At 47.9% G+C, this 16,978-nt stretch overlaps 1 protein-coding gene across 1 annotated transcript in view; it reads left to right on the forward strand.

Moving 5' to 3' along the window:
• The window catches only part of FAM222A (family with sequence similarity 222 member A), a 96,885-nt gene that overhangs the window by 44,765 nt on the left and 35,142 nt on the right, over positions 1 to 16,978 (forward strand). Inside the window, exon 2 of the mRNA XM_083407323.1 lies at positions 4,139 to 4,266. Within this exon, the coding sequence (XP_083263449.1) occupies positions 4,185 to 4,266 (82 nt within the window). The 5' untranslated portion in view covers positions 4,139 to 4,184. The remainder of the gene's footprint in view (positions 1 to 4,138; positions 4,267 to 16,978) is intronic.

Consider the following 16,978-nt stretch of genomic DNA (forward strand, 5'->3'; position numbering starts at 1 on the left):
TAAAAATGGCCCCCTTTGGGGAAGGTGGTACAACTAGGGCAGGGGTCGGCAACCTAAGGCCCGGGGGCCGGATGCGGCCCAGTCGCCTTCTCAATCCAGTCCACGGACGGTCCAGGAATCAGCATGTTTTTACATGAGTAGAATGTGTCATTTTATTTAAAATGCATCTCTGGAATTTGTTCATCCCCCCCGCCCCCCCAAAAATATAGTTCAGCCCACCACATGGTCTGAGGGATGGTGGACCGACCCACGGCTGAAAAAGGTTGCTGACACCTGAACTAGGGGGTTAACATTAAAGGGCAAAGAGCAGCAACCATTTAGTGTGTGTATGGGGGGGGCACCATTTATTTTGTCTTTTTACCTTGGGCACTAAAATGTTTTGAGCTGTCTTGTGTTCTTGGTGGTTAAAGAAAACATACACGGAGAGAGACAGCATCCCTGCATTTAGAAATGAGCAGCTAAGGGAGGCGGCTGTAGCTCCAACTTTAACCATTACTAGAAAGTCTAGAAAGTCACAGGTTTCTCACCCCTAATTTAGCCCCCGAGGTGTTTACTTTCTGGGCCATGGGAAATCCGGCTCTGGCTGCTCCTGGGTTCCAGGGAGGCTTTCTGGAGCAACAAACCAGACATCTTAATTCTTGCAGCAGGCAACAAGTATGCATGCCTCTTGGGTGATTTGCATGAATCCGGATGTTGGAAGGCTAATTTTAAGTCAGCCCACCTGGAAACAAGTGGAGGCAGTAGGGAAAGAGGGAGACTTGTGCCTTTCCTCAGAGACAGCCAGGCTCCGGCACTCCTGAGACCAAGAAGCAGCCTTCCTGATCAGAGACCTTCCAGGCATATGCTGAGTTATTGCAAGCTGCCTGATGGTTTAATAATATTAATAATAATAATAAATTTTATTTATACCCCGCCCTCCCCAGCCAAAGCTGGGCTCAGGGCGGCTAACAACAATAAAAACAATCCAACATTCTAAAAACTTTTCACCATAAAATCAATCAGAAACAAATTGATGGCAACCAGCAAGCAGGACCCTGTGCAGATTGCCAGAGGAGGGGGTCAGGCTGCGCCCTGACCAAAGGCCTGGTGGAACAGCTCTGTCTTACAGGCCCTGCGGAAAGATGTCAAGTCCCGCAGGGCCCTAGTCTCTTGTGACAGAGCGTTCCACCAGATTGGTGCCACAGCCGAGAAAGCTCTGGCTCTAGTTGAGGCCAGCCTAACCTCTCTGAGGCCTGGGACCTTCAGGATGTTTTTATTTGCAGACCGTAGGTTTCTCTGTGGGGCATACCAGGAGAGGCGGTCCCGTAGGTACGAGGGTCCTAGGCCGTATAGGGCTTTAAAGGTTAAAACCAGCACCTTAAACCTGATCCTGTACTCCACCGGTAGCCAGTGCAGCTGGTATAGCACCGGGTGAATGTGATCTTGCAGTGAGGACCCCATTAGGAGTCTCGCTGCGGCATTCTGCACCCGCTGGAGTTTCTGGGTCAGTCTCAAGGGCAGCCCCACGTAGAGCGAGTTACAATAATCCAGTCTGGAGGTGACCGTCACGTGGATCACAGTGGCTAGGTCAGGGCGAGAGAGATAAGGAGCCAACTGCTTAGCTTGGCGGAGATGAAAAAATGCCGCCTTTGTTATAGCTGTAATCTGCGCCTCCATAGAGAGGGAGGTATCGAAGATTACACCCAAACTCTTAACGGACGATGCTGGCACTAGTTGCACCCCCGCAAGAGATGGGAGTTGCCCCCTCAATCCCATATCGCCCCGTCCCAGCCAGAGGACCTCTGTCTTCGAAGGATTTAACTTCAACCGGCTCCCACGAAACCATCCAGCCACAGCTTCCAGGCATCTGGTCAGTTTGTCTGGGGCCGAGTCAGGATGGCCATCCATCAACAGATAGAGTTAAGCCGACCTCCCCTTCTTTCTTCTCCCCACATTTGCTTGTTGCTCCCTGGGTAGGCCAGTCTTTCCTCCAGCAGCCAGAGATCTGTGTGTGATGTGATATATGCATCCTGACAAGCAGCTGTCAGTGGATTTCAGCATGGAAGCATAATGGAACAGAAACCTCCTTTCGGAAGGACACTGTCTGCTCCTTGTACATTGCCAGCCAACCTTTTCCCTGCGCCCGGTTGCAGTGGCAAGGCCATTCCAGACGTCACTCAGGGTGGGGAGGAACGAAGCCTAATTTATGCCATGTGCTGCACTTCCCAAAGGATGGTGCTGTGTGCTGAGCTCCAAAGGAGCAAATCGGTGGCCTCTTTCCCCTCGCCTTGACTTTGATCATCTGGATTTCGAGGGCAGCCTGAGATGGGGCAGCTGAAAGCTCCTGAGCCCGCATTCCCCTTTTGCCAGAGGGAGGGGGGAGCGAATGCTGCATGTGGGGGGGGGGGAGCATTTGCTACTTTTCGGGTGGAGGGGGGACATCCAGTGTGAGTTGAGTGTTTTCTAAAACTTGGGGAAAGTTTTGTGTTTTGTTTGTTCCCATCAGGTGTTTCTGCATTGCAAGGGGTTGGACTCTGGGGTCCCTTCCGAGTAGACAGTTTTAGGATTCTGTCATCTGCTGGGAAAAGAGCCCACATTTGTGCCACTTCAGCTTTTATTGATGCTTCTGGGGTTATTGGGGGGGGGGGACTTGGTGTTCCTACCCACCCAGAAGGAAGTGATAGAAAACCACTTTTGGAAAACTTCCATAGTTGACTTTCTGTCGTGTCCTTGGATCAGCCTGCTGAGTCCTCCATGGTGCACACATTCAAATTGTAATGCTCAGACCATTCTGGAAGTCACTCAGGGCTAGGACAGAAGGCAGTGGGGTGGGGGCGGGGTGATTAAGCATAAGTAATTTAAATAATGTTGCCAAGACTGTCCAGATTCTGCACCAAGAAAAACAATAATAAAGCTGGATTCAGCAAACTGTGTGCATTATGCAAATTAGGCAACTATGCACAATATGTCTTATTTGGTGTAATTTATTTTCCTCTCTGCCATTCTGCATACATTATTCTGGCTTTGTTAGTCATGGGTAGGGCCTCAGAGATTCCCTAGAAATATCATTCAGCAACTTCTGTTGTTTTGAGGCTTCTGGCAGTATCTCCCTCGTCCTTTCAAGCACATCTCCACCACCATAAGGCCTATGTCCTTCGTTTGTCTTGAATTCAGCTGCCTGGTGCTGCACTCTGAGCTGTTCTGTTTAGCAATCTTCTTATTGACTCAGTTTGCAAGGTCCTCTGAAGTGGGAGAATCACACAACTTAGTCTGCATTCACACAGCAGTTTATTCCACAATATTTCCCTCTTAATTTCTGCATTATATTTGAACTTTCATGCAACTTTCTGCTTAAAGACCTCCAAAGAAGGAGACTCCACCACACTCCTTGGCAGCAAATTCCACTGTCGAACAGCTCTTACTGTCAGGAAGTTCTTCCTAATGTTTAGGTGGAATCTTCTTTCTTGTAGTTTGGATCCATTGCTCCGTGTCCGCTTCTCTGGAGCAGCAGAAAACAACCTTTCTCCCTTGTAGTAGACCACAAGCTGAACATGAGGCAACAGTGTGATGCAGCAGCAAAAAAAGCTAATGCTATTCTAGCCTGCATCAACAAAAGTCTAATGTCCTGATCAAGGGAAGTAATAGTCCCACTCTCTTCTGCCTTGGTCAAAGCACACCTGGAATACGTTGTCCAATTCTGGATGCCACAATTTAAGAAGGATGTTGACAAGCTGGAACGTGTGCAGAGGATGGCAACCAGAATGATCAAGGGTCTGGAAACCAAGCCTTAGGAGGAATGGTTGTGGGAGCTGGGTATGTTTAGCCTGGAAAGACTGAGGAGAGATGTCTAAAGGGTTGTCCCATGGAAGATGTAGCAAGCTTGTTTTCTCCTTCTCTGGAGGGCAGGACCAGAACCAATGACTTCAAGTTACAAGAAAGGAGATTCAGAATCAACATCAGGAAAAACTTTATGAGGGTAGGAGCCGTTCAACAGTGGAATGGGCTTCCTCGGGGGGGGGGGGGGCTCTCCTTCCTTGGAGGTTGGATGGCCATCTGTCAGGGATGCTTTAGTTGAGATTGGACTAGATAATTCCATGATGCTATGACTCCCTCCAGTTTTGCTGACTGACGCTCTTCTGTCTTTTTGGGTCCCCCGCAGCGCACTCTGGATTGACGCCACTGGAGCCTTTTCCCTGCCACCAGTCATGTTGGCCTGCCTGCAGAGGACACAGAACCCTCCCAGCCAGCACCTCACCTGCCCAAACAAGGCCCTGGAGCCACGCAAGTGTGAGTAGACCCCCTCGCTGGTTCTTCTGCGGACTCGACTCACAACTGCCTTCACACAAACCAAAGCTGGTGTTAGTCGTAACGATTCCCATTGTGGGACACTTTCCAAGGTGTGCCTCTGTGGCCACATCTGCACCATGTGGGTTAAATCGCTATGGAACCATTTCCAATAGCTGCAGCCTCCCCCCAAGAGTTTTGGAGCTGCGGTTTGTTGGAGGTGCCAAGAGTTGTTGGGAATGCGCGCACCCCCCCCCCACACACACTTAACAGAGATTGATTGTGAAGCAACCCTGGGAATTGTAGTTCTGGGAGGGAAATTGCTGGGACAGTTATCCCCTAACAACTCCCAGCACCCTTAACAAACTACACCTTTCAGAATTCTTTGGGGGAAGCTTAAAGTGGCGTTGTAATGTTTCAGATGTATGGTTTGAAGGGAGCTCAGCCCGTGTGGCCAAGGAATGGCCAGGGATAAAGGGGGAGATCTAGGTCCCTAGAGCAGAGGCGAGAGTGGAAGGTGGGTGGGTGCTCAGGGGTAGCCTGCAGTCTGGGGGCCATGGCAATTGACCTAGTTTCCTCCCCCAGCAAAAGTGCAGCCATTGGTGGCATGGGAGCGGCGCTCTCTCCATCCCACGAGGGTTCTGGGCTGTTGCTATTTTGGCTCAGCATCCCTTTGCCGGTTGGTGGGGGCTGGGAGCAGGGAGCCGTTTGACTGGAGTGGGTGGGGTGGGGGTCGCACTCTTCTGAGTCACATGGAGAAACACTGCCCCCTGAGTGAGCTTGACCAGGCGTGGAGAAGGATCCCTGGGCTGAGAGCAAATGCGAGGGTGGCAGTCGGAAGGAGGGAGGGAGAGAGAGAGAGAGAGAGAGAGAGAGAGAGAGAGAGAGACTGTGCTTTCTCTGAGCAGGGAGAACGGCTGGCCCTTCCTGCTTCCCCTTGATGCTGTCTGGCCATATTGAAAAGTATATTTATTTAGCAAATAATAAGGTGGGAAGTGGAGCCGGGAGCCGGGCTTGGGTGGCTGGGGGAAGTGGGTTCCCGTGGCTGGGGGGGTGGGGAGCACCCTTCGCTGCCGTGCTGCGACTTGGGTTCTCGCCAGCCAGGGCCCCATGCAGCCAGCGCCCCGAAGGAATTGCTTCCTGCCTCCCCTTCCTTTTTATTTCCTTCTCAGGCCCCTGTAATTATTTCTCTGGCTTTTGCTGTGACTCTGCGGCTCCTGATGAGTTGGCCTTTCAGATAAGCCGTAAACTAGTTACATTAAAATAGGTTCCGAAAGGTCACTCATCAAAGCACCTGTTCCTTGCGGTCTTTGTCTCTCCATCCAAAGCTGTGATTAAATGTCTATTTAATGAGCCCGAGTGAGGCAGGCTGCGGTGACCTCTCTGGCTGCAAAGGCGCATTAAGAGGCTCAAGTGATGAATGTGTGTTTTTAAACCGGAGGGCTGGGTGTTGGGGGTTCCCCCCTCCCCTGTCTTGCATCAGGAGCCCTCACTCCTCTTCTCCCTTCAAGTGTTTGCCATGTTCCAGGCCTGGAGATGAACATTTCTGCGGCTTTGATCACTGAGACCCAGCATGGGTTTCTCAAAAACAAATCATGCCAGACAAAGCTCATTTCCTTTTTTTGACAGAGTTACAACCTTGGTGGATCAGGGGAATGATGTGACGTCATGTATCTTGATTTCACTAAGGCTTTTGACAAAGTCCCCCAGGATATTCTTGCAGAGAAGCTGATCGAATGGTGGCCTGCACAGCATTTGAGGAACTGGACTTGCAGTCCTTCCTCCCCATCCTCTGATGAACGGTTGTTGGGGTAATCGGAAAAGATGGCTCTTCTTAGAACTAGGCACGATTTAGAAGCGACTCTGATTACTTAATTTGCTCCTGAGTATCTCGGCAATTATCTTTATGGGCCTTATTTCTTGTCCTCTGGCGTCGTTTCCGTCGATATTAAATGAGCCCACCTCGCAGCGTGGCAGCGGCTAGCCTGCCACCACCACAGAATCCTATTATCCCGCCTGTGCTGCTGAATAATTTTTGTATTAATTTCACATCAAAGGTGAGCCTGTTAATGTTGGCCTCCCGCCTGTGCTGGAAGGCACAGGGGATGTTGGCATTTCTGAGGCTCTTCCTCTGCCTTTCTCCTCCTGCTGGCTGGCTGCCCTGGGGGGCTGTCAAAGCACCCCTCTCTCTCCCCAGTTTTCCTTCTCCCCTTTCTCCTGGGCTTCCTTCGTCTCGCATAGTGGTGCATTTGCAGCAGGAACGGTGAGCTTGTTGCCCTCCATAAGTTATCGTTATTGTTTATTAAATTTCTTTGGAATCCTTCACCTGTAGATCTCTTCAGAGGGTCTCCTGTCTGTGCCCCACATGTGCCCCAATGCAACCAGTGCTATGCCCCTGGTGGGTCTGGAAGTTTGGCAGTGAGGTCCTGCTCCCTGTTGTGGCTTCTGTGGCCCCTGCCACAGGGCAAGGGGGCAGCCTCAAGGAGGTAGTGAGGGCCAAGGAGTCAGGGCTGGTTGTGAGCCTCAGTTGTCCATTTGAGACTTGTGGGTATAGAGCAATATATAAATTCTAATAACAACAACGATGATGGTGGTGTGAAGATGTTTTGCTCAGAGCCAATTTTCCAGCTGCAGACTCCTGGTTTATTTTTAAAGAGGTAACTGACCTTGCACCCGTCTCTCCTCCCCCTCCCCCCCCCCATGGATGCATCCTCCACGGAGCTGGATCCTCCCCTCTCTGCTCCCACCTGCAGGAGGACAAGCCTTGGGGCCCCCTTTCTTCTTCAGCTAGGCCCCCCCTGAGTGCTGTGCCGCTAAAGATCGGGGCAGAAATCAGCCTGCCCTCTCAGTCTCTGGGGGGAAAGCGCTTCTTTCTCTCTGCTGATTAATTTAGTAATGGATTTCTCCCTTCCCCTTTAATATATGATTTTATATATTTTTCATAGCAGGCAGCATTAGTGTGCAAAGCAGTGAAGTTTTAGAAGCAATCAATATCCCTGAGCTATGGAGCATGTGGAGCATTATTTCCAACTCTGATTTGGGGACTAGCTGGTCCTGCAAAAGGAAGTTTTTATATATCTCCCTTTAAAAGGAGTAAAGGAAAACCAATAGTGGGTGAGTCCAGCGGTCGAGAAAGCGGTTTCTGCCCCTGCCATAGAGGGAAGTGAGGGGCAGATGGGGCTCGTCCACCTGGGAAAGGAGCCCATCTAGGAGAGGAAAACTCTGGTCCTAAACCTCCACTGCCTTGCGGGGTATCTTCAGGAGAAGGCTCAGGAGGAAACCCTCCACAAATCCAGGGTGGAGACTCCAGGCAGTTGGATGGCGCCTTGTCCGCCTCCTTCTAGCAACTCCTGCAGCCAAGCTGGTGCCAAACGTCTGGCTCTGCTTTCTTTTGGACCACAACAGCGTGGCTGAGAGCGGGTCTTGTGTTTGGGCTGCCCAGGACCTCTGTACACACTGCCTAGGCTTGTGCCCAGGGGAGGGGGTTCATTTCAGTGCTGCTGACACAATGGCTTGACTTCACCCCCAGACGTGCACTCCATTGTCTCTCAAGACAGATGGATGCCAACAAGTTATATCCCACCTTTTTCTCTAAGGAGCTCAAGGCGGCGTATGTGGTTCTCTGCCTCCTCCTTTAATCTCCACAACAACCCTGTGAGGTGAGTTAGGCAGAGAGGCAGGGACTGGCTCAAGGTCACCCAGTGAACTCCATGGCGGAGTGGGGATTTGAACCCTGGTCTCTCCCAGGTCCTAGTCTGACACTCTGACTTCGGTACCACTTTGGCTGCCAGCTGCCCAGCCTTGTTTGACGCAGCCTGGATTTATAGCCTGGGAATGTTTTCTTGAAACAGAGCAACTCGGCCCAGCCTTCCTTGCCACTGTCTGTCAGCAAAGCAAGGTGGACCACAAAAGGGGTCGTGACCAGACTCAATCTGTGCCCTCTCTTTAGCTGTGTCAGGTGATGGTCCTTTTATCTTCAATTTCTCTCCCCCCACTTCTGTGTTTATAGGAGCATGGGGCTTTACTTTAAATTATAAATCAAACAGCCCCTCCTCTGCTCAGCTGCCCTCTCACTCCTCTGCTGTCTCCCTGCAGCTGCAGAGCCCTGGCTCATATTTTAATTAAATGTCATTTTCCGCATGCCTCTGCCTTTGCACTTTGTCTGTGCCTGTATCTGCTCCTGGAACCCCGGCTGCTGTTTCTACTACAAACGCAGGAAGTCTGTGCTGCCGCTGTAACGGCTGGAGATCAATATTCTTCTCCTGAGCTGGCTGGTGTCTTCTTCCACGAGCAATTAAAAAACACCTCTTGGAGGGGTCTCAATGGAGCCGATCAGTGGGGCATCTTGAGTCTGGGACATGCATCTCCTGTCCCAGGTCCTGGTGCCTCTCCTTGAGCTTGCGGTCTCTGCCTTCCACTGCTCACAAAACGTCAGGCACCCCGGCCGGCACCACTCTTGGACGAGGCTCCCTGCTCCCTGCTTTGGCAGGGCTCAAATTTCCTTTTTCTTGGAATGAAACTGTGGAACAAAGTTGGTGGCCCTTGTTGCCCTCTGGCCAAAGTTGCCCCCTCCAACGCACCATCTTTAGGGGTTATTAGTTTCAGAGATGGCCTGCTCCAGAGCCGGGGGAGGCTGGCAGGGTCGGCCCCTGGCAGTTGTGCTGGGCTTTGCAGCAAATGGCAGGAGCCAGGAAGCTTTCTTGTCCATCTAGCTCAGTATGGCCTACACTGAGTTTTGGAAGCTCTTCTGAGCTGCAGCCGGGAGACCTTCCTACCTGGAGATGCCAGGTTTTAAACCTGAGAGCTTCTGCATGCAAAGGAGAGGTCCTGGCACTCAGACCCAGCCTAGGCTCATGAGAGGTGGAGGGAAGAGGGGGTTTAGGCCATCGGACTTTTAAAAATGGGCATGCGCTTGCGGAGGTGGCTGTGCTGCTCAAGTGATCCACCAGATGTGATCCGTTGGCTTCCTATCAGGGACTCCCTGCTGTTGGTCACCCTGGTGAGCTCCTTCCGGAAGATAAAAATCTACTTGTCAATAACAATAACAGCAACAGGTTTAATACAACAATCATCAGCTGCGTACAAATGCTGCTGGGTATTCCAAGAATACCACTCTGCAGATTTCAATATTTTATTTAATATCCTTTTCCCTTGATGATAGGAGCTAATAATCCCCCCACAGCCCATAATTACTATGTTTTTCAAACCTTTTTTGCTCCCACAACATTAAGGCTTTGAAGATGCTTCCGTGTTCCTTGACGGTGCCTCATGGATTCGTTGACCAGATCCCTTTTTGGCTGATCAGATTCCCAGCCCTTAAGTGGTGGGTCATTTTTGCAGGTATCAGAAGAGACTTGCTGGATCTAACCAAAGGTCCATCTCAGTCAGACCCTGTTTTTCAACACCCCCCCCCCCCAAAACATCCCACTGGAGAAGGCTGGGGGTGTCCACAGTAGCTTTGGGGTGCTGGGTGGCTGTCTCTCTCCTAGGGGGAAATGAAGCCCCATGGGGTGGGGAATGGGTCTAGACTGGGCCTGCAGTACAGCTTATGTGCTTGTGGGTGGCTTGCTGGTCCCCTGGGTCCGTTGGTGCACCTTCATCTGCACCTGAGCACTTTCAGTTTTATGCCTTCCCAGCCATACGGGGGGGGGGGGGCTTGACGGGACTTATTCCTGCTGTGTGTTGCTGTCCCCTCCCCTTAATTAGTAAGAACACAAAAAGAGCCTCCTGGATCAGGCCAGTGGCCCATCTAGTCCAGCACCCTGTTCTCACAGGGGCCAACCAGATGCCCGTGATGGGAAATCTGCAACCCCCAACATAGATGTTGGGTTACGACCCAGCCCCCCAAATAGAATCAGAGAGTGTTATCTTGCGCAGTCTTCTCTGTTTCCGTCTCTTTGCCCGCCCCCTTGGATGGAGGCTGATCCTGGCCTGCCTTCTCCCCCATGGATGCAGAGAAGGATGAAAGGAGGAGGAGGAGGAGGAGGAGGAGAAAAAGAAAGACAAGAGGGAAAGAAAAGTAGCGTGAGCGTTGACAAGACTTTTCAGAAGTCCTCTTCCAAGGCCCCATTACACAGTGTCCTTTTGTGTTCCCTGAAAGTATTTTGGCAGCTTATCTGCCAAAGGTTTTCAGCCTCTGAAATGCTCAAGAGGGAGGTTCAGGGATGCTTTTGAGGCATCTGCTGCTGCTGCTGCTGCCGATTCTGAGTGGGATAGCCTTGGGGTACTTTGAGATCCTGCTTTCGAAGACTAGAACTTAAGTGCCCCTGCCAGTATGCGCCAAAGACCAACGAAAGCTCTTATGGGCATTCAGAGGCACACTAATGCGTTGCGCATGCATGAATGGCGCCCTTTTCTGAATTGGGGGTGTGTTCTGCATTCTTCCCCAGGGCACACACAAAGCTTCCTTGGGCATAAGGGGGTCCAAGAGACTTCTTACAGAACGCCATTGTGCAAATGTCGCCTCGGTTGAACCACGTCATGTGACTGAGTCCAATCTCAATCTCAAAGTGCCGGAGACTTTTCAGTTCAGTGAAAAGTCAAGTAAGAGGTGGCAGGATAGGATCGTAGAATCGTAGAGTTGGAAGGGACTGAAAGGGTCCTCTAGTCCAGCCCCCTGTAATGCAGGAACCTCTGCTAACTTGCACTCCCTTCGCTTAAATCCTATGCAGAAAAACTCAGAATCCTGCCAAATGTATAAAATTAGGTGGGGCCTGGAGAAAGAGGAAAGAGAAAAGTTTTTCTTGCTCTCTCATAACCCTGGAACTTGTGGACATCGAGTGAAGCCAGGTGCTGGAAGATTCAGGAGTTTACCTCTATTTATTTTCAGCTATCATTCATGCCATACTGGCTGCTCTTAGGGGGAGGGGGAGCTAACAAGTCAAATTAATTAGAGCAGGGGTTCCCAGTTAGCTAGGTACTGCAGACCTTATTTTTCCAAAGCCAAACCATGGACCCTCTACTTTGGAAAATGTTGATATCTCCATGGTAGGTTTCATTATGCGAATGGTGCCACAGATCCCCTGGGTGGATCACGTGGACCCCCTGGGTTCCGTGGACCACCAGCTGGGAGCCACTGCATTAGAGCAACAAAGGAAGTATCTAGGGGCTGCTAAAAAGGTACGGATGAGGAGGCAGTGCCTTGGTGGGCCAGTTGTGGCCTGTTAGATGTGGCAAGTCCTCGGATCTTCACAAACTCTTTGCTGGTGCCTCTGGTGGCAGCAAACCTCTTGCTTTCTTTGTGTGCTTCCAGTGCGCTGCTGCCCTGGTGTTTCCTCCCATCGCAGGTGTGTCTCTGAAAGGGGAGATAACAAGAGCTGCTTGTTTACCAGAGCCTGCCAATGAACAAAAGGGCTTTGACGCTGCGCTTCAAATGCCACCTCTTGCAGTGAAAACACTGCTTTTGAGCATGATTGGATTTCGTGCCCAACCAGAAATAGGAATATTTTCCTAAATGTGGCAAGCACTGCACTCGCCGGTCTTTCCAGCACATAGTGCTCTGTGTCTCCCATGTTCCCTTCCCAAGAGTCCCCTCCTCTGCAGGGCAAAGAGAGAGAGGGAGGTTCAGGTATTCATTCATCATAGATAGTTGGGTTAAAAATAAAAAGGGAACAAAATCAACAAATCAGGTTTCTGTACAAAAATCTGGGCTATTGCATGTAAACGATACTGTTAGCCTAATCTGCAGAAACCTTTTTGTGTGTGTTGTGGATACGGGCTAGTGGGGGGCTGCTGCTTGGTGTGGTCTATTTCCCTGTAGCACACCCCGCCAGAAAAGTTTGCCTGGCCAATTCTTGGGCTCAGCCAGAAATGCCCCCGGCCCACATGCCCTTGGTGGGCAGGAGCCAAAGGAACAAAGTAAGCGGAGCCACCAGTTCTGCTCTTACTCTTGTACAGCTGTGCAAAAGAGCAGAAGTTTCTCCATGCCCCCCCCCATCTGTCCACCCTCTAGCCGAGAAAGTGGAATGGGCACAGCTCAGTGGCATGGAGCAGGGGGAGGGAACCTGGGCAGAGTCTGGCGGGCCAGATGGATGGAGAATGGGGACCTCTGCCTGAGGACCCCCACCCCTAGGCAAGTTGGAGGAGGCTGGGTTGCAGGGGGTTGGCCAGGGTTCCCCTCTGTGATTCTATGGTGAAGCTGCCTTGGCCCTCTGGATTTTAACAGCTGCATGCAAAGAATCCTGCCCTGTTGTTAGATTGTAGGATATTTTCAATTCTTTCTGTTGGGTTTTCTTTAAAGCTCCGCTGTGCCAGAGGTGGAAAATAAGATGATAAACTCCCACCTCCCCACCCTTCAAGAGCTCTGTTGTTTTCCACTCTGCTTCCAGGTGTGATACAAAACACCCAGCGAATCTGGGAATGTGCCTACTGTACCTCAGAGACACAGGCTCTGCAGAACCCCACTTTCCAAAGCAGGTGCTCTCTCTCTCTCCCATCGTGACCTGCAAAATGGTGCTTTTGCAAAAGGTAGTGCAGTCCTGTGTCCCCCAGGGAATCCATGGCCGGGGGGGGGGGGGAGATCCCCTTGGCTGAAAAATGTTGTGCCCACTAGGCCTCTCCCAACAATTGCTTGAGGGGGGCTTCCTTCCAGACCCCTAATATGGCAATTAATTCTCCTTCAAGCCCATTTCATCTTGGGGCAAAGTGGAGGGGGGGGTTCATGAGGCAGCCTGTGGAATTTGCGGCATTGCATTTTCTGTGCTACTTTCGCATGTGATTTTACACATGCAAGCCTGTTTACCAAATCCATGTCAAGTTCACCTCCATGCCTTTTGCATCTGATTTTGCCCCAAATTGTCCACCTGTAGCAGACCAGCCAGGTCCTCTCACCCTTTTTAGAAACTCTGTAATGTTTCTTTCTGCATAAAATTGCAGGCAGCTGTGGATTCTGAATCTCTCTTTCTAGGAAACAGTCTTAAGTTTGTTGCATAGCAGTGGAGCCTGGCTTTTTATGGTCCATCTGCAGCGGCAGCACTTGTGGAAATTCCCTCTGTTGAGTGATAAAAACTGTTTTAATTGCATCTGCATTTTTTAAACAACAACAACAACACCTCTTTTAATAGCTTCCTAATTAATATATTATACTATTTTTTATTATAATATTTACATATACTTTCTTGCATAACATCATAGTGTACAAAAGTAAATAAAACATTTGGCTTCATGAGCCTAGAACTTCCCCCCTCCCCGACTGATGGTTTTCAAACCTATTCTCTATGTACTGCATTTTGTTATATATCTTTTGCTATTAAATCATAATCTTGTTTACATACTAAATTAACTGTAATAAGTTTGACCTTACAAAACTTCTTGTAGCCCTACTAGCGATGTTAGTTATTTACAGTTGTCCTTCAGATATAACACAAATTTATTCCAGTCTTTCAGAAAAGTCTCATCCTGCCGGTTCCAGATTTTTCCCATCGGTTTTGCCAATTTGGCATAGTACGGTAATTTCATCTGCCACTCTTCTTTTGTTGGCAAATCTTCTTGTTTACATCTTTGGGCTAATAACATTCTCGCTGCAGTTGTTGCATATAAAAACAATCTTTCATCCTGTTTATGTATTTCTCGGCCTACTATACCTAACAGGAAGGCATCTGTTGTTGTTTTTTTATAGATATATATTTCAACATTTTAAAAATTTCATTATATATCATTTCCCAGAAGGCATTCACCTCCTTACGGGTCCACCACATATGATAAAAGTACCCTCTTTTTCTTTATATTTCCAACATTGATTATTTGTTCTATATATTTTTGCTAATTTCACTGGTGTTATATACCATCTATACATCATTTTCATTATATTTTCTTTAAGTGAACTGCATGCAGTAAAATTTACCCAATCTTCTAACTGCATATTATGACCAATATCATTTGCCCAATGTATCATTACAGATTTAACTTCTTCATCTTTCGTATGCCATTCCAAAAGTAACTTCTACATATTCGACAATATTTTAACTTTGCTGCCTAATAAATCCATTTCAAACCTAGATCTTATAAATTCAAATCCATTTTTCTTTTTATCTTCTCTAAACACTTCATTTATTTGATGATAATGCAACTAATCTTTTACTGACTCTTTTATCTCTTCATAAGGTTTCAATTTCCACTGGTTATCCATCTCTTTCACCAAATCTCCACAGGTGGCCCATTTTTGTTCCATATTTAACTTTTTTATAGATGTTGCCTCTAATGGCGACAGCCACCATGGTGTTTTACGTTTTAATAAACTCTTATATCTACTCTATACCTCGTAGATTGATTTTCGAATTATGTGGTTTATGAACTTTTACCATCTCATACCATAAATATACATGCCCCCTAAACCTATTGCCAAATCCTTCCAGAGCTAATAGATCTGTGGTTTTTAACAATATCCAATCCCTTAACCAACACAGGCAAGAAGCTTCATAATACAATTTCAAATCTGGCAGGGATCCTATTTCTTTAACATCTGTAAGCAATTTGAATTTTGTCAGATAAATTTTGTTATTACTTTTTGCCACTCTTTGAAATTACCAAGCCCATTTATAATTGGGATTGACTGAAATAAAAATAACATTTTGGGTAGCACATTCATTTTGATCACTGAAATTCTACCTCATAGAGATAATTTCATTCTTCCCCACACTTCTAGATCTCTTTTAATACCATTCTATACCAGTATATAATTATCTTTAAACAAATTTATATTTTTTGATGTTAGCCAGATTCCTAAATATTTAACCTTTTTTACTACCTCAATACCTAATTTATGTTGCAATTTGTCTTTTACATATTGATCCATATTTTTAACAAGCATTTTTGTTTTCTTTTTATTTAATTTAAAACCTGCTACCTGTCCACATTGTTCAATTCTTTCCAGTGCTTCCATTGCACTGGTTGATGGGTCCTCTACTGTTATAACTAAATTGTCTGCATAGGCTTTCAATTTGTATTCTTTTCGACCGACACCAATTCCTTTAATCTTGTCAGTTTTTCTCATATTTCTTAGGAGGACTTTCAGGACTTATAAATAATAATGGCGATAATGGGCAACCTTGTCTGGCAATCTAGCTTTTTGGTCTGAATAGATTGCTCTGATCCCTTTTATAAAACATTGTCCCATTTCCATTACAGTGGTACCTCGGGTTAAGTACTTAACTCGTTCCGGAGGTCCATTCTTAACCTGAAGCACCACTTTAGCTAATGGGGCCTCCTGCTGCTGCCACGCCACCGGAGCACGATTTCTGTTCTCATCCTGAAGCAAAGTTCTTAACCTGAAACAATATTTATGGGTTAACGGAGTCTGTAACCTGAAGCGAATGTAACCCGAGGTACCACTGTAATTCCAATTTTTTATTATAAATTCCCAAGAAATATTATCAAAGCCCTTCTCAGCATCTATAAATAATACATTATACTAATACCCATGGTATTTTGACAAAGTTGCAGGTGGAAAGTTTTTCTCTTGTGCGCACCCATAAAATATCACCTTAATTTCCACATGGGTTTACACAGGAGCCGAGACAAGATTCCCAAACCCTCCCTCGACTCTGCCCTGTTCAGCTGCCAGGTGTCCCTGGCAGCTGCTCCTATGTTAGGACCATGGAAATAAATTCTCTGCCGTAGTTGAAGACAGGAAGTTGGGTGGCCTGGAGCTGACCCCCAGTACTCTTCCATCTTGCCAGGACTTTGCTGACTGACCCCCAGGTTTTGACTCAGCAGAAAGCGTTTGGAGACTCCATGTTCTTTCTCGGTTATCATTGCATGGGGTGTCATTGGTCCCTGGTAGCTCCAGGTAGGACTGAGAATGTCCCTTGGCTGAAACACTGGAGAACCATGCACCAACTCTGCATAGAACAGTTTCCCAGTATTGCTATATCTGTATTCATTCCTCTTAAGTGCATTTTATTGTTGGTTTGCATAATCTTAATTTATGGCCCAAATGCTTGTCAACCTGCACCTTTATCTTAGTCTTATCGTGGTCCTCTCTGATGGGCATTGCTGTTTTTCAGCGAGAGGGACGGGGCTTTGTCTGTGGTGGCACCCCACTTGTGGAACTCCTTGCGCCTTTGGAGGTGCAACCGCCATCCTCATACTTGAGTTTTGACCATCAGCTTTATCCACCCAGTCTTTTCAGATAAGCTGGTGTTTGTGCAGTTGTATGTGTTGTTCTATCTGCTGCCTCACTAATATAAAGACTCATGCATTGTCTGGGGTTTGATTTATTTAGGCATTTTTTCTCAGGTTAGTTCGGCTTTTCTTGTATTTTATGTTGGAAACTTTCAATAAAAAACGATTAAAAATATATAGGCATTTTGATGATTGTTGTTGATCTGGTTTGTTGTTGTGAACCAACCTACAATCTCAATTCATTTTATTCTAATTTTTATTTAAAAGCATTTCCTTTGCTTTATATTTTGAAATTCATAATTGATGCAAATCAAATAAACAAATGCATAGGTCATCCTCGCCCTCTCTCTTCCTAATCTCCCTTTCCTGCAGCTTGGCCTGCTTTGGCTTGCAAATTCTGGCCCCTTTCCCTCTGCTTGCAGCCCTGTGGTAGTTGTGTTGCACATGCCGGGAACAGGTGGGTAGATGGACCTTCTCCACTATTGCATGGCAGGTAGTGACAGAGATGCTGTTTCTGGGTTTCCTTATTCTCCATTTTACCAAGCTTAGTGGGGGGCGGGCTGGGGGAGGGGGCAGTACCCACTGCACTCGCAGC

The sequence above is a fragment of the Podarcis tiliguerta genome (assembly GCF_965153285.1).
Source record: "Podarcis tiliguerta genome assembly, chromosome: 13".
NCBI classification, from domain to species: domain Eukaryota; kingdom Metazoa; phylum Chordata; class Lepidosauria; order Squamata; family Lacertidae; genus Podarcis; species Podarcis tiliguerta.